Source organism: Penaeus monodon, chromosome 2 (assembly GCF_015228065.2).
Source record: "Penaeus monodon isolate SGIC_2016 chromosome 2, NSTDA_Pmon_1, whole genome shotgun sequence".
NCBI classification, from domain to species: Eukaryota; Metazoa; Arthropoda; class Malacostraca; order Decapoda; family Penaeidae; genus Penaeus; species Penaeus monodon.
Window position 1 is genome coordinate 36,018,472 of NC_051387.1, and position 16,747 is coordinate 36,035,218.

Sequence of the window (16,747 nt, forward strand, 5' to 3'; positions counted from 1 at the left end):
CCAGAACCGAAAAACAAAGGACACAGCGACAACATATATATATAAATATATTATTTAAAAAATATATATATAATCTATATATATATAATATGTATATGTATATTATATGTATATAATAATTATTAAATATAATATATATCTATATATAAATATAGTATAACACACATATATATATAATAAAGTATATATATATAATATATATATATAATATATATATATATATACACTATTATATATATATATATAATATATATATATAATATATATATAGATATCTTAATATAATAATATATAATAAATTATATATATATATATACACACAACAATGACGAAAGGCGATGTTCGGACAAACACGCAAAATAGCAAGAGTGGGGGTAACGCTACCACCACACAACAACACAAACACACACCGCACAAACACACACACACACACACACATATATATATATATTATATATATTATATAATATATATATACGTATATATATATGTTGTGTGGTGTTGTGTGTGTTGTGTGTGTGGTGTGTGTATGTGTTTGTGTATATATATATATATATATATCTAATATATATATATAATATATATATTCATAAATATATATTTATATATTTAATATTATACAACCACATGGTAAGTAAAACACCAGAAATGCACAAAACTATTAATTGAAAATGAGACGACTTTTCGGAAAATCCTCCTTGATTCCAAATAATCAGGTCTGAAGAGGAAAGGAAGAAGATATAAGAGATAGAGAGAGAGAGAGAGAGCAGAGTATAGAGAGAGAGAGAGAGAGAGAGAGAAAGAGAGAGAAGAGAGAGCAAAGAGAGAGATGAGAGAGAGAATTTGGATGAGAGAGAGAAGACTAAAGAGAGGAAAATCTAGATAGGGTAGAGCGGAGAGAGGAGGAGAGAGAAGAAGAGAGAGGAGAAGGAGGAGAGGGTAAACTCGGTGGTAAATATCGGAGGAAGAGTTTTCCCAAGACGAACGTAAACGAAAGGTCAGGTCAGTCGGAGGATTCAGTCGATCTATGCGAAGGGAAGCTGGTGTAAGGATTATATATATATATATATATATATATATATATATATATATATATATATATATATATATAGACATAGAGACGCTTGAGGGGACAATCGTCTTGGGGTGCATTGCCCCCCCCCCGCCTAACCCCCACAATGACGCCCTCTGATATTATAACAAACATGATGCTAATCCTAACTATAGATAGGTAAATCCTGTGGTCATGGCGCCACAACTAATATTACCTGCTGAAAGGGAGAGAGAGAGAGAGAGAGAGAGAGAGAGAGAGAGAAGATAGAGGAGAGAGGAGAAGAGAGAGAGAGAGAGGAGAGAGAGAGGAGAGAGAGAGAGGGAAGAGAGAGAGAGTTATGTTTTGATATATGAATGTCTGCAAAAAAGCAAACGCAAACTACATTTTTCAGTCAAAGAAAAGTGATATGAATTGTCGTGAGACGTGACATTGGCGTTTGGATTCTTTTCTTACTGTGACTTGCAAGGAGACTTGAAGGGTAACTGGGCTGTTAGAAAGAAAAATGTCTCGATGTGTGGTCTAGCTTCATATGTGGGATTTACTGATTAAAGTGAAACTGAAATAAAAAAAATGGTATAATTATTTCATGTTATTACTAAAAATATATATAAGGGAAGGGGGGGGACCATTACCCCATCATTTGAAAAAAATGATACCGTTTCCCGTTGCTTGTCTCGTGCTTAGGTGGTTTATGTCTTGACCTTTTTGCCTATGTGCAGTTTAGGAAATGATTCACCATTCGTACTTAACCCTCCGGAACTTGATAGCCAAAGTGTTTGATGACGTACTATTTCCACTAATTACACAGGTGCGTAGTGGCGATATATTCCCGTTTCACCCATCTTCATCACACGCGACGGTGAAAGAAACTCCCAATATTCGTCGTCACTATGCACCATGCATATTGAAAACCCATACCCACATCACCCTTGTTCGACCCACACAAAAAAACCTCTAGCAACAGTATCTCAGGCCCCGTGAGTTCAGTGCTCGCTGAGTGGCACCGGTCCCTGGACGGTGGCGGCGACGGGGGGGCGACGCAGCGAAGCCACACGCAGCACTCGCTCTCTTGCTCTCACTCACTCCCGGCTTCACTTCCGGACGGCGATCACGCACTTCTGAAGGGCGACGCGTGAAGGTCTGCTCCTCCTGGCCCTTGTGGCTCTGGCCGTGCCGACGAGCTGCTAGGTAGGTGTGGGAGAGGCGCCGGGGCTTTGTTGTCGGGGTTGTCAGTGGAGACTTTGTCCGGGGGGCTTGCTGTCATTTGTGGCTTTGGACTGGAAGTGTGAATGCCCCGATGCTGGAAATTGATGATTATCCCATTGTTTTATTGTATATAACACTTGGCTTCAGATTTTTAAAATGAGACTGTAGTGGTGAGTATTGATTAAATATCCTGTAAGATCTCGTCCAGGAGTTGATTATTTTTTCCTATGTTTATAAAAACAAAAACAAACAGATGAATGTACTTTTTTGTCCCTCCAATGAATCTGATGATAATGATATGCTTCAGCGAATTAATATCCTTGTTTTATTATTAATGTAATTCAGCAGACATACTTCCATTACCTAATTAAATGTATGGTATTGCAGGTATTCGCCTCACAGAAAATTTGCATGTTTAATGGACATAAAAAAAAATTTAAGATGCTTTTTTCAGCTGGGCATTTCCTTTGCAGTTGATAAAAAAGTGCACCACACATAAAAACCTAATAATATTTGTAAATACATACATAATATGTTCACTCATTCCCCTGGCTGGGGGGATAGTTGTGCAAAACTAAGATACATTAATTTCTTTACACTATAGGAACCAACACTCGTTAGAGACTTGGCCCCAACTCTCCGTGTCCAAAATTAATTAAATAATCCAAGTTGCCATGACAGTGCAATCCCTTTGGGCATTGCCACGAGTGGAAGGTTTCCTTGGGCTCTACCTCCCAACACCCCCCCGGAAACATTGGCTTTCCACCGTGGGTATGCATGACACGATAGAAGTTATGAAACTTAACTGCCGAGTGGACGTAAGCTGTGAGCTTGTGCTTTCCGCAATATTTTTCCTTTGTTTTGTGGCACTAAACATTTGTATCTGGAGATTTCTCGTGCCAACTACTACAAATCTTTTGTCCTCTACAAAGAATAGAATTTTGAGTTTGTCCTTGCAAGTGCAGCCATACTATAAGATTAACCGAAGATCCTAAACACAACAGACTACTATAAAGACCAAAACCCTTCCTAAATTGGAATCTTTTCAACTCTGACCCTCGCCCACCATTGCAGTTATTCTCTAGTTGGGATCTTTGCTCTGGACCCCATTCTTGATCACCTTTTCCCTCCGCAAGCCCTTGCTGTCATATTTAATACTGTAATCTTTTAACGTTAGCTTACAAAGGAAACTACAAATTTTACTCATTTAAATGCTGTGGCCTAGTGCTTTGTTCCACAGGAATCGCAAACAAATGTCCAACATGTATATTTATTAAGAAGTTTATAAATCTCAAATGCAAATATTATTGCCAAAAAATAAAGGAGGCAATACCCATATTTTTATTATGGGTACATTTGGTTTATGTTAGCACTTAATGGCTGGAGTGAAAATATGTTCTGTTTTGGATAAATTAAAAATTACATACATTGCAAAATATAGAATCTCAACAAACATCCACCTCGAATATCTGGTATAATTAAGGCTTTTCTTGACATCCCTTGTAAATCACTGTCAGATTAAGAACTAGTCTAGGTGAGAACAAGATATTGAGTCCAGCGTCGTTAATGTCTTTAATTCAAACTTACAAAGGTGATAATCACAAAATTCAAGTTGCTCGACGTTCTTGCAAGAGGTGACACGGCAGTTAAGGTGTTCATCGCAAATGGGGCAATAAAGGACCCATGCCAGAGCCACTTCCAATTATATGGATGTAAGTTCTGAATTGCTGCCTTAGAAAGAACACTTAATTTATATAAGGAGATGAAGGATGGTAAGACTTTCATGTTTTTAAATTTTTGCAAAGTTTTTATTTTCTTAACACAATAAAGACTAATAATGCTTACATATATTTTAATAAGAAATAGTAAAAACCTGAAATTGATGTACATTCTATCCAGAAATTATGTAAATTGAGTAATACTAAATAGTGTATTCTGCTGTAATGATACAGATAACCAGAGCTTGTTACTAATTTTCATTCTAATCTTAGTGGTTATTAGGCTTGTGTTTGGTACTTGGTGAATCATTATGGAACTTGATGTCTCTTATTATGCTTCCAGGCCCAGTACTATGGACCCATTACCATTGGTACGCCCCCACAGTCCTTCAGAGTGGTTTTTGACACTGGATCCTCCAACCTATGGGTTCCTTCTAAGCAGTGCCACTTTACGAATATTGCTTTTTGTAAGTATTGTATATTTTTTTTATTGTTAATCATTGTTAAAAAAATACAGGATTTAGTCTTTTGATCTAGATTGTCAGAAGTAGTTCTAGGTTGCAGAAACAGAAAATTCATTTGATAGTCAAGGGAGTATGTAGGAATTACATTAATATTATTGAGATGCTGATTGTGTGGAAGCTTCAAAACTTATCCTGTATATGTTTTTATATTATGAAATTATTCTTTTAGACGGGGTATAATATGTGATTTTCCTATTGGTGTTTGCTTGTAGAAACTTGGATTTAGGTTAGCAGGCTAATACACTTGTATGGCTTGGCAAGGCACTGATTCATTGGTTCAGATTTCACTCGGGTAAATCTGAATTGTATTATAGTCCTTACTTGATTTATTATAGTTTCACTCAGTCATATTGTACAAGGCAAACTTTGCATGTAAATGATAGAACAACAGAAAATAAAGCACCATCCATGGTATTTCCTTTGCAAGCTGGTAATAAGTTGTGCAAATGTAGTGCTGAGATATCAAATTTACGGAGGATTCTAATAACAGTATCAAGAAGGAAGAAAAATACTGCATTCACTGATACATAAAATACTCTGCACAGATGAAGAATAACATCATAAACTCAAGAAAAAAATATGTTGCAACAAATTCTGATTGGAGAAAAAGTCCAAGACACTCAGTTGGGAGTTGGTAACCTTGATAGGAAAATACAGTGATAAGGTTGGTGGTTAGGTAGGTAGCTTAGGTTTGCAAAGTTTTTGGTCCATATGGCAATGTTATTGCTGGAGTAATAGGGACTTGGAGGGGTGAGGTCACTTTGTAAACAATTACCAATGCTTTCACTTGTATCATTTGCAATGGAGAAGAGCAAGACTCATACATGTTACAATGAATAATTAAAACAAAGAAAGAATATTGCAAGGTTGGATGGCTGTGTGAAACAAAAAAAATTGCCCATGATTTAGTTGAGATTTTGTGGATGAACAGCTTCCAGTTTTGGTTCGTTCAATTTGCAGCATGAGTAGCTTGTTATCTTTTCTTGTTTGTTCTCAGTATTAAAGTTATTTTGGAAATATTTGATTCGTCTGAAAAGTGAAGGATGTTTGTTGACTCAGTAGTAGTACAGAGTGACTCATTTCCTGCAAAAAATAGGTTTGTCTCCAAGTCCTGAGTAGCATTATAAAGTTGTACTTGTGCTTTTTATACTTGTATTCTGCTTTTTAGACAATTGTTTAAAATTTAAGTATATAAGGTGAACCACAAAGACATACCAGAAGTCAGTGTCAATATTTATCCAGCAATGTTAGGTTTTCTGTAGGCTGGGAGGACTGCATTCCGGGAATGCATTCTCACTACTCTTCTTCAATACTCTCTCTCTCTCTAAGACTCTCTCTCTCTCTCTCTTTTCACAAAATCTCCCTCTCTAAATAAATTCTCTCTCTCTTCTCACATTATCTCTCTCTTCACATACTCTCTCTCTCAATACTCTCTCTCTCTCTCTCTCTCACATCTCTCTTCTCTCTCTCTCTTCTCTTCTCTCACATTTCTCCTCTCACATTCTCTCTCTCTCTCTCTCTCACATTCTCTTCACATTCTCTCTCTCTCTCTCTCCCCCTCTCACATTCTCTCTCTCTCCCCCTCTCACATTCTCTCTCTCTCCCCCTCTCACATTCTCTCTCTCTCCCTCTCACATTCTCTCTCTCTCTCTCACATTCTCTCTCTCTCTCTCACATTCTCTCTCTCTCTCTCTCACTCTCTCTCTCTCTCACATTCTCTCTCTCACATTCTCTCTCTCACATTCTCTCTCTCACATTCTCTCTCTCACATCTCTCTTCCACTTCTCTCTCTCTCACATTCCTCTCTCTCTCACATTCTCTCTCTCCATTCTCTCTCTCTCACATTCTCTCTCTCTCTCACATTCTCTCTCTCTCACATTCTCTCTCTCTCACATTCTCTCTCTCTCACATTCTCTCTCTCTCACATTCTCTCTCTCTCACATTCTCTCTCTCTCACTTCTCATCCCATTCTCTTTTCCCCTCTCCCCACATTCCTCTTTTCTCTCTCCCACATTCTCTCTCTCTCACATTCTCTCTCTCTCACATTCTCTCTCTCTCACATTCTCTCTCTCACATTCTCTCTCTCTCACATTCTCTCTCTCTCACATTCTCTCTCTCTCTCTCTCTACATTCTCTCTCTCTCACATTCTCTCTCTTCTCTCTCTCTCACATCTCTCTCTCACTTCTCTCTCTCTCACATTCTCTCTCTCTCACATTCTCTCTCTCTCACATTCTCTCTCTCTCACATTCTCTCTCTCTCACATTCTCTCTCTCTCACATTCTCTCTCTCTCTCACTCTCTCTCTCTCACATTCTCTCTCTTCACATTTTTCTCTCTCACATTCTCTCTCTCTCAATTCACATTCTCTCTCACATTCTCTTCTCTCACATTCTCTCTCTTTCTCTCACATTCCTCTCTCTCACATTCTTTCTCATATTCTCTCTCATATTCTCTCACATTCTCTCTCCTCCTTCTCTCTCTCTCACTTCTCTCTCTCTCTTCTCTCTCTCACACACATTCTTCTCTCTCTCTCCTCTCTCTCTCTCTCACATTCTCTCTCTCCCCTCTCTCTCTCACACAATTCTTTTCTCTCTCTCTCCATCTCTCTCTCTCACTCTCTCTCTTCCAAAATTCTCTCTCTCCCCATTCTCTCTCTCTCACATTCTCTCTCTCTCACATTCTCTCTCTCCTCTCTCACATTCTCTCTCCTCTCTCTCTCACATTCTCTCTCTTACTTCTCTCTCTCACATTCTCTCTCTCTCACATTCTCTCTCTTCCTCTCTCCTCCACATTCTCTCTCTCTCTCTCTCTCCACATTCTCTTCTCTCTCTCTCTCTACATTCTCTCTCTCTCCTCTCCATTCTCTCTCTCTCTACTTCTCTCTCTCTCTCTCACATTCTCTCTCTCCTCTCCTTCCCCACATTCCTCTCTCTCTCTCCTCTCACTCTCTCTCTCTCACATTCTCTCTCTCTCTCCACATTCTCTCTTCAATTCCTCTCTCTCTCACTTCTCTCTCCTCTCTCCACTTCCTCTCTCCTTCTCTCTCCTTCTCTCTTCTCTCTCTATCTCTCTCTCCACTCTCTCTCTCACACTTCTCTCTCTCTCTCTCTCTCTTCCTCTCTCTCTCAATTCCTCTCTCTCTCACTTCTCTCTCTCTCTACATTCTCTCTCTCTCTCTCGCACTCTCACATTCTCTCTCTCTTGCTCTCTCACATTCTATCTAGTATTTTTAGGTAAAATCAAGTTTGTTAATGTGAACGTAGAAGGCATCATTTTGTCCTAAAGATCATCTATATTTTGAATATGTCTTTACAGTGATCCACAACAAGTACGATGCGACCAAGTCCTCCACATACAAGAAGAATGGCACAAAGTTTGACATCCAGTATGGGTCAGGCTCGTTGTCAGGTTATCTTTCTACAGACACTGTATCGGTAAGGTGTTTTTCTTTTTTTTTTTAGGCTTATATATTTCAGTGGTATATAGGAGGTGAATCAAGAGCTGTATGGTTTGTATGAAGAGGGTAATTATATAACTATATTGTATCACAATTGATTAGTATTTGTTTGTTTTTTTATGTGAAAGGATAGATAATTTTTTTTTTTTTTTCTTATTTATATTAATTTACTCAGTTTTTACTCAAGATCATTTAAGTTAAATTGTTTTATGTCAGTGTTTTCTCTTTATACTTATACTACTGGAACTTCTTCCTTAACCAGTATCATTATAATTGAGTATTCCTATAGAATTAAATGTCTACCCAATTAGCAATTATTGCCTAGTTTTTAATGGTTCAGTTGGACAAACTTGGTAATTCAGGAACTTGATTTTACATGCCAGAAAATGTACATATTCCTGTTATATTCAGTATCCATTTTGCACAATTGACCATCAAAAGAGAAAACAGTATTGCAATTACCTCTTATTTATGAGTGGAGAAAAAAGTACAGCAGCAAATAAAATGCCTTTCAGTGTTCCATGCTGCATTGGGAGAAGGGAGAAGGTAGAAGGGAGAAGTCTTGTTATCCTGTGTTGTTTATTTGCTATATAGCATATATGTATATTTTATTGAACTTATGGATCAATATGGTAAGGTAAATCATAACGCTAGGCCATACATTTGTATACATTCAGCCCCAGTCCCTCTCCACACTAACCAAAACAAAACCCGTAAACAAGTGACGCTCGTGAAGCGCAACATAACTATTAAACATAATGAACATACTCCCTCTCTTTTAAACAAAATAAATGCTTTCAAAGTTACCTTATATGGATGCAAAAGCATAAACGTATTTTTTTCTTTCAAAATCAAAACTACTTGGATCCACTTTATCATTGTTAAGATCCACTTTCAAAGACTTTAGCTATTTTCATAGGGTTTATTCCTTTTTTTTTTGTCAGTACACTAGCTAACTGTGCTTTAGAATCCACCCAAAATATCTTCAACTCTCCACACTGAACCATCTCTCTGAGAATAACTATGTCAATTCTCAATCTCTTTTCTGAAACATTTTTCACTGAGTATACATTATCATAAAGTGAATGGTTATCTACATAGAGTTCCACAGTTTTTTTTTTTTTCTTTATCATATAATATTTGAGATAATATATTTTTGAGATAATAGGCCATATCCACTGCTTCAGCAGCTGCTAGTGTTTCTGCAGCAAGAGTGCTTTTCACAACTCTTCTTATTTTCTTTGCCTCCCAGTATAAAGGACAACTTTTTCCATTTTCACCCACAAGAAAAATCACAAAGCCCCCAGCACTAAATCCATCAGGGAGATTAGCATAGGAAGCATCACAGCATACAACCAACTTGTACTTAAAAATGTCACCAAGTCCTGGAAAGTACATTGAGCTCTCAAAAGTACAAGCTTTCCTTAGACACTTATTTGCCTCAATCAGATCTTTTGCTTTGGGACTGTTTACTTTACAGCTAAATTCCAATCCATCATATGTTAAGTCAGGGCTTGAATTAGTACATAACCATCTTAGTTGGATAACTAGACTCCTAAAACTCTCCTTTTAAAACTTCTATATTACACTCCATATTTTGGTTTAGTCCCCTCACAGCACTTACATTTAGATTCTAAAGATTTACAGTACTCTTTTTGGTGCAAAGTGATGCCATGATCTGCACAATATATAATCCATTTTATCTGAAATTAGTATTACTTTGCTCTCTCACCCGAAAATTATTTCTGATTTCGATAATGACCACATTTTCAAATCTTTCTATTCCTCCCTCTCCCCACAATAAATCCTCTACATGCATTGGAAACATGCCACATAATTCTCCTTCATAATACCAATAGAATGCAGCAGGGTCAGTTTTTACCTCATTATATCCCCTCTTCAACAGGAACCACTTCCTAGCTGCATCATTAAGACCATTTACACATTTTTCCAATTTCCATAACAAGTTATCTCACAACCTGCTTCAATAAGGGGAATATGATACACTTCACGCTCAAACTATGTAGGAATGTAGCCTTAATGTCAATTGCCCACTTTTTTGAAGACAGAATAGCAAAACAAAAGTCCTCAACATTTCCTTGCTAACCGTAGGCGAATCTGACTAAATATTCTCCTTTTTCTCAAAGCCTCTGGCAACCAGCTGTGCTTTTTTATTTTCTTTTTGTTATCACAATTTTCTTTTTCTATCACTACCCATCGTACTGACAATGCCATTTGGCCCACATTTGGAACTTCCTCATATACACCAAACCTTTTCCAACTTGTCAGTTCTTCTTGTTTTGCTTTTTCAAGTTTCTGATTTTTCATATTTTCGCAAGCCATGACAGTTTTGCTGTTTCTGCACTTCATCCTCTTCCAATCTTGATGCCTAATATTCCTCCAACTATTACATTTTCCTGTAGATTTTCCAGCACAACTATGTATTATTACTGTCTGCCATTCATTTGACTCTTTTGGTAAGAACTTCACCCTTTGTCCAGTCCTTGGAATATTCTTAACAATTACACTGTCCTCTTCTTTTGTTTTACTACAATTTTCATTTTCTACATTATTTCCCACTGATTTTTTTACTGCTTCTGTCTCTTTCTTCTCACTCATAGCCTTTTCTTCCATTTTTCTTTTCTGCCTTACCATATAAAGAAGTGTATTTCTGCCTTCAGTATTTCTATCAAAACTGTATGGAACTTCTTGAACATGGTGTTTCATAGGCTTTTACAATATTGGAGTCATATTTCAAAATCACTGTTTTTTCCATCCTGACCAATGACTGGCTGGTCCTTTCCATTCCTTTAGCTCTTTTCTCTTAAAACAGACTTGATTGCCACTTTTAAGTACTACCAGTGGTTCTTACTTTGTTTCTCAGAACATGTATTCTCTCAGAAGTTTCAGCATCAATAAAGGCTTTTCTTGCTGAATGGCTAGCATTGATGTGTTTTGCAACCATTTCACTAGATGTTGTACCTTCCAGTGCTGGGAGTTCATCACTCATGATACATTGCAGTTTGGGATTTCGTCCATATACAAGCTGATAAGGGCTAAAACCCCCTATAATCTGGAGACAATTTTTAGCACTGACTGCCCATGCTAAAGCCAATTTTAAAGAATTTTGGCTGCTCTGCATAATTTTTACCACCATTTCATCTATAATTGCATGATTATGTTCACAAAGGCCATTACCGAAGGGAGAATATGCTGCAGTATGCATCACTTGAATATTCATGTTCTCACACATTTCCAGGAATGTATTGTTGGCAAACTCTTCACCATTGTCACCCAAGATTTCACAGGGGCTCCTAAACCAGTTCCCAACCATGTTTCCATAATGGTTTTAAGAACCTTGTTGCCATATTTATCATATGTAGGAAATAAATCTCTTCTTTCTTGTATTCTTTTAGGTCTATTGCCACCACTTCATTAAACTCCTTTGCCATATTTACATTCATAATTGGCCTTGATGGAGTCGTTTTTCTATTTGATTCATATCTCACAGCTATCTGACACCTCATCAGCATAAATGAAGCACAGTTCATCATCAATACCTGCATCCTTCAATAGCTGAATTAATCTCTTGGATGTGGGATGACCAAACTGTTGGTGCAATTTTTCAGTCTTTTACTTTTCTTTGTCACCAAGTCCTAAAGCTAACATTATTTCTTGGGTTTTCTTCCAAGCTTCCTTTTCATCCCATAGTGGAAGGCAATAGTTTCCTGAAGAAATGCACCTCATTTTCACCTCTTTTCCATGTATCAGTGCAGTACCATTTTCCAAGTCCAGTTTCATTTGTGCTCTCTTCATTGATTTCTTGTTGAACAGAAGTGGAATAGAACAATTCACAACATCGGCAGTTATTTTTGCTCTGTCACCTATAATATTCACTGGAAATTTCACCTTCTTTATTGACTTAAACACATTACTGTCACCAAATTTAAATGTAGTCTCACTTTCCCTCTCTTCTATTCTCAATTTCTCTTCTGATAAAGTTTGTATGTATGATTTCAACCATTCAATACCACACACACTAGAACTACATGCTGTGTCCAGGATAGTATAGTTTATTCCAGGACTGTCAACAACAGTATATGACTCTTCCTCACTTGCACTATTCATATACATATTTTTTGGACATAAGGGAGTCAGATGGTACTCTGATCCACAGATAAGCATTTTCTTATATTTCCTTATTTGTCAACAGAATTTCTTTGTTCATTTTTCACTGTTCTATTTGTTACATTTCCTCTTCCTCTGCCTCAAAATCTGCCACGTCCTCTTCCCCATGTAACAACATTCACCTTCTCATTGTTAAATACTTGCTCAGATTTTACACCCACTGAAGGAGTTTCACTCCCACTACTCCCTGGCACTGCACCTAAATGACAGTACTTCTTGACTTCCAAAAAACTTCTTAAGGGCTTGCTGTATGGAATCAAACATCCTATCTGGATCACTGAAGGATACTGCTGTCAGTGCTATTTGTTTGTCTTTTAACTTCTACCCCTGCATTGTCTAATAGCTTGAATGCTAAAATACACTTTGGAATACTCACTTTGTACTTGCCAAAAACTGCACTTCTCTTGACAAATTCCAAAATGTACTTTTCCATAGTGTCTTCTTTTTCTTTTTTGTAACCATCAAACCTTGTCCATGCCTTGTCCATGCTTCCCCTTACCACCAATCATGCTCTGCTATCATTTGCAAAACCCATAAACAAGTGATGCTTGCGAAGCGCAACATCACAGTTAAAAATAATAGGCATATTTTTCCTTTAGTGTCTAATTCTAGTTAGATTTGTCATAATTTTGATGTTATTTAAAACTTAAATGGTTACTTCAGGTTCTTTCAACAGATTACCTGTGTTCTGTTTACCTTCTGTATTTCCATGATATTTTCTTCCAAAGGTTGGTTCAGTGTCAGTAAAGGACCAGACTTTTGCTGAAGCCATGAGTGAGCCAGGCTTGGCTTTTGTTGCTGCAAAGTTTGATGGTATTCTTGGCATGGCCTATGATAGGATTGCTGTTGATGGAGTCACACCTGTTTTCTACAACATGGTTAATCAGAATGTTGTGCCTGCTCCAATTTTCAGCTTTTATCTGAACAGGTAAACTTTTTTTTTTTTTTATGTAATTATTATAAGGTTATCACTGCTCTTGAAAACAATGTATCTTAAGGATTTCACCATCAGTAGATAATAGTTTTTGATTATATTTTGCTCTTATGACATTATTTTTGCATGAAACAGATTTAGAGAGTGTTATTTTGAGCTTCCACGTTCTGCGTAAGGCCTTTAATAACCTGTTAAAAGCTAATATTAAATCCACAGGGATCCTGCTGCTGCTGAAGGTGGAGAATTAATTCTAGGTGGCTCAGATCCAGCTTACTATACAGGTGACTTCACATATGTGCCTGTTGATCGACAGGGATATTGGCAATTTAAGATGGATGGGTAAGTTGAATCAGCAAAAGTCCTTTTTAACTCTCATCCAATATACTCCACCATGGACTTAATTTACAGTATTTATGTTTATAGTTGTGCAAGGAAAAGTGAACCTCTTATATTATGATCATTAGGAAAAATGGACTGCATTGTAAGTTCTTTATATATATATATCTATATATATATATATATATATATAATATATATATATATATATATATATATATATATATATATATATATATATATATATATATATATATAATATTATATATATATATATATATATAAAATATATATATAAAATATATATATAAAATATATATATAAAATATATATATAATATATATATAATATATATATAATATATATATAATATATATATATATGGATATACATAATTTTTTATACCTTCATATATTATATAGAATGTTTGAGGTCTCCATGAATTTGTCATATTGAAAAAACAAATAATTTCTGAAGGAAGCAAATACAATTAGGGTTAAGAACAACTGTCTGGTATATCATCTGTTACATTGTTGCCTATATTTGTATACTGCAGTTTCCTTATTTAATGTAGATGAATAATGATGTGTGTGGTACCATCTAATTTCACTCAGAATTGAATTGTTCATAAGTGTAATATTATTAATCCAATTTATAATTCTGAAAAACAGTGCATTCATGGGCTAAATGTTTTTTTTTTTAACTAGGCTTAAGATGAATGGAACAACAGTACCATTCTGTGATGGTGGTTGTGAGGCAATTGCTGATACTGGTACTTCCCTTATTGCTGCTCCTTCCGAAGAGGCTCGTCTTATCAACAAAAAGGTTAGTTGTATATTTATGGAATCTGAGGATCATAGATGCCCCCTCATATGATTCTTTTTCTCAAAATCTAAGCCCTTTTCATATTGGATATGATAATGCTTCATATCGTTTCAGATAGGTAAATTTATTGAAAGTACATGGCAAGAAAACTGTACCGAGTTTTAAATCTCATTAAATTGTATTTATTTTTAAAAAGATTGGTGCTAAGCCAATTATGGGTGGAGAATGGTCAGTGGACTGCAACTTGATTCCTCACCTGCCAACCATCTCATTTGTTCTTGCTGGGAAGCCATTTACCCTGGAAGGAAAGGACTACATTCTCAGGGTTGGTATATATTCTTGTATATACTGCAATTCCTTTTGATTATTCATGTGTAATTATATGTAAACTTTTATTTACATCTTTTGTATTCTTTATTTGTTCTCTGTATTCTCCTAGCAGTTGATAATGATAACACTGGTTTCTGATTTTTACAGGTTAGTCAGTTTGGACAAACTACATGCCTCTCTGGCTTCATTGGCCTGGATGTTCCTCCACCAATGGGACCCATTTGGATTCTGGGAGACATTTTCATTGGTCGTTTCTACACAGAGTTTGACATGGGCAACAATCGTGTAGGTTTTGCAGAGAGCAAGTAAAAGAAAAAGGGTTTGATGTTGATGTGTGAAGTTGAAAAAATGCCATAATGGTATATGTAGTGGCATTTAAAAGAAAATACTTCTGATTTAGTACAGAAAGATATATTAGTTGATAAAGAGTACTTTACTGTTAATGATAATTGAAGGTTCAAACTTCAGCTTAGTAGAGATTTTTTTTTCTTATATGAAAGACAGTATTTAGGGTAATGGCAATTCTAGCTTTTTTTTCATGGGAGCCCCACAATGTTACTGGTAATTCTTATTTTAATTTGCTTGATATAAGACAGGATGGATGAAGATATGAAGACTTTTTCCAGGAAAAGAAATTAGTTTCCTTTCTAAGTAATGAGTGCGGTAAATGGTTTCTTTCTCATTGTTACCATAATCGTTATACAAATATTCTGACCAATGACCATATATAGAAATAAGTGTACATCTTAAAAACTACTGTGATATGTACTGTATTCAATTAATGATCCATGGGTAGTTTAATGCTAACCTTTAATGTTTCTTTTGCCCAGTATTGAGGAAATTTCATTTTGCATTTTGTTACATTTATGTAATCCATGTATAATAGTAGGAAACCTACTGTTAGTGACATTAGTGCCTGAACATTACTATTAATAATAAAGGTAAATATATATATATAGTAACATTTCATTAAGACAGAAGACCTTATGAGGAATACCATGGTGAAAGAATAAGATATGTTTAAGGAAAATGATCTGTAATGAGATGGTTGATTTCACTTAAAGAATGTAAAAAATAACAAGGTAATAACTGCAATAAGTATATTAGAATGTGAATATTTTGAGTAGTGAAGTTCACTTAGTGAAATGCTTTGAATCTATTGGTAATCATGTTAAATTTTGTTGGGTCCAACCACACACACACACATTTCAGTGAAAGTCTGAATTAACTTTGTTGAACAGAGCTTTACTGTGATTGTTTCTTTGAATATTAAATCTACCCACAAACAAGGAAAGTGATTTGAGTATTTCCTTTTTGTGAGAGAAATGTACCCGCTTGACAAGTTTATTTCTGTATGTTTCTTTCTCTACAAAATGTAAGCCAAATCAGTTGCAGTATATATTAAATATTTTAGATTGCTAGATAATCAAAGTCCCCTTTAGAATATTTATTCTTGCAATTTACAGCTAAAAAAGATTTCAGAACAGATTAGAAAAGTTAGATGCATAAGGCAGTGTGGCCACGGGCAGCGTGATAAACGAATGTACATAGTATATAGATATCATTTGGTTAATGTGTACTTTCCCAATGATCTCGGCTTGTGGCACAATAGATTAAAAGAAAATTTGTAATAAAAAACAATTTGTATATCTTTTCTGTGGCCAAAACTTGTTAGATTAATGTGTCCTGCTTTCACAAATGACAGACCGAGAAGTGTAGCAAGACACATCATGGATATGGTAAAATGAGTCCCAGCGCATGACGGCACAGTTCTCTGAGGAGCCACCATCTGGTTGTTGAGAGATGGAGGTGCAATGGTACCACAAGGGAACACCTGTCCGCATGAGAGTTCCGTCCGTCCACAGCCAAAGACCCTCGTGGTTCTCGTCACTCCCCCCGATCCAGTAGTCTCTGTTCACACCCACTACACAAAGCAGTTGCTCCCTTTGCTATATTTTACTTTTGTTTCTTAAAATATTTGAAATAGACTGTGCTATGCTGAGATTAGTTCTAATTCATATATGCAAAATGTTCACATAAAATTGGATAAAAGTTACAGGGTTTCCCAAACAAACCCCTAAAAACCTAAGAAGAAGCTCCCTTGGTAAGTATGTACTCAACGATATCAGTAAGGAGATTAGCGTCATCCAGCTTGAAAAAGTCTCCATTTATAGG

The 16,747-nt window shown here is 36.0% G+C and overlaps 2 protein-coding genes across 2 annotated transcripts; one reads left to right on the top strand and one right to left on the bottom strand.

Annotated features, from left to right (window-relative positions):
* The first annotated feature begins 2,934 nt into the window (after nucleotides 1-2,934).
* On the top strand, nucleotides 2,935-15,861 carry LOC119578746 (lysosomal aspartic protease-like). The gene is given in 11 exon segments (XM_037926364.1): nucleotides 2,935-3,078; nucleotides 3,335-3,344; nucleotides 3,939-3,956; nucleotides 3,959-3,972; nucleotides 4,322-4,445; nucleotides 7,818-7,936; nucleotides 12,876-13,075; nucleotides 13,298-13,420; nucleotides 14,125-14,242; nucleotides 14,439-14,567; nucleotides 14,720-15,861. Coding segments are annotated over 11 exon segments (1,161 nt in total). The 3' UTR covers nucleotides 14,882-15,861.
* A 387-nt stretch (nucleotides 15,862-16,248) lies between these two features.
* LOC119578756 (hepatic lectin-like) lies at nucleotides 16,249-16,719 on the bottom strand. The gene is made up of 2 exons (XM_037926375.1): nucleotides 16,648-16,719; nucleotides 16,249-16,521 (listed from the first exon to the last, which is right to left on the bottom strand). Exons 1-2 carry the CDS (start codon nucleotides 16,717-16,719, stop codon nucleotides 16,249-16,251), a joined length of 345 nt encoding a protein of 114 aa, XP_037782303.1.
* Between the last annotated feature and the right edge of the window lie 28 nt (nucleotides 16,720-16,747).

Coding starts and splice junctions, on each gene's coding strand:
- LOC119578756 (XM_037926375.1), bottom strand. CDS start 16,719: ATGACGCTAATCTCCTTACTGATATCGTTGAGTACATACTTACCAAGG. Junction 16,522..16,647: donor TTCTTCTTAGGTTTTTAGGG/GTTTGTTTGGGA, acceptor AGTAAAATATAG/CAAAGGGAGCAACTGCTTTG.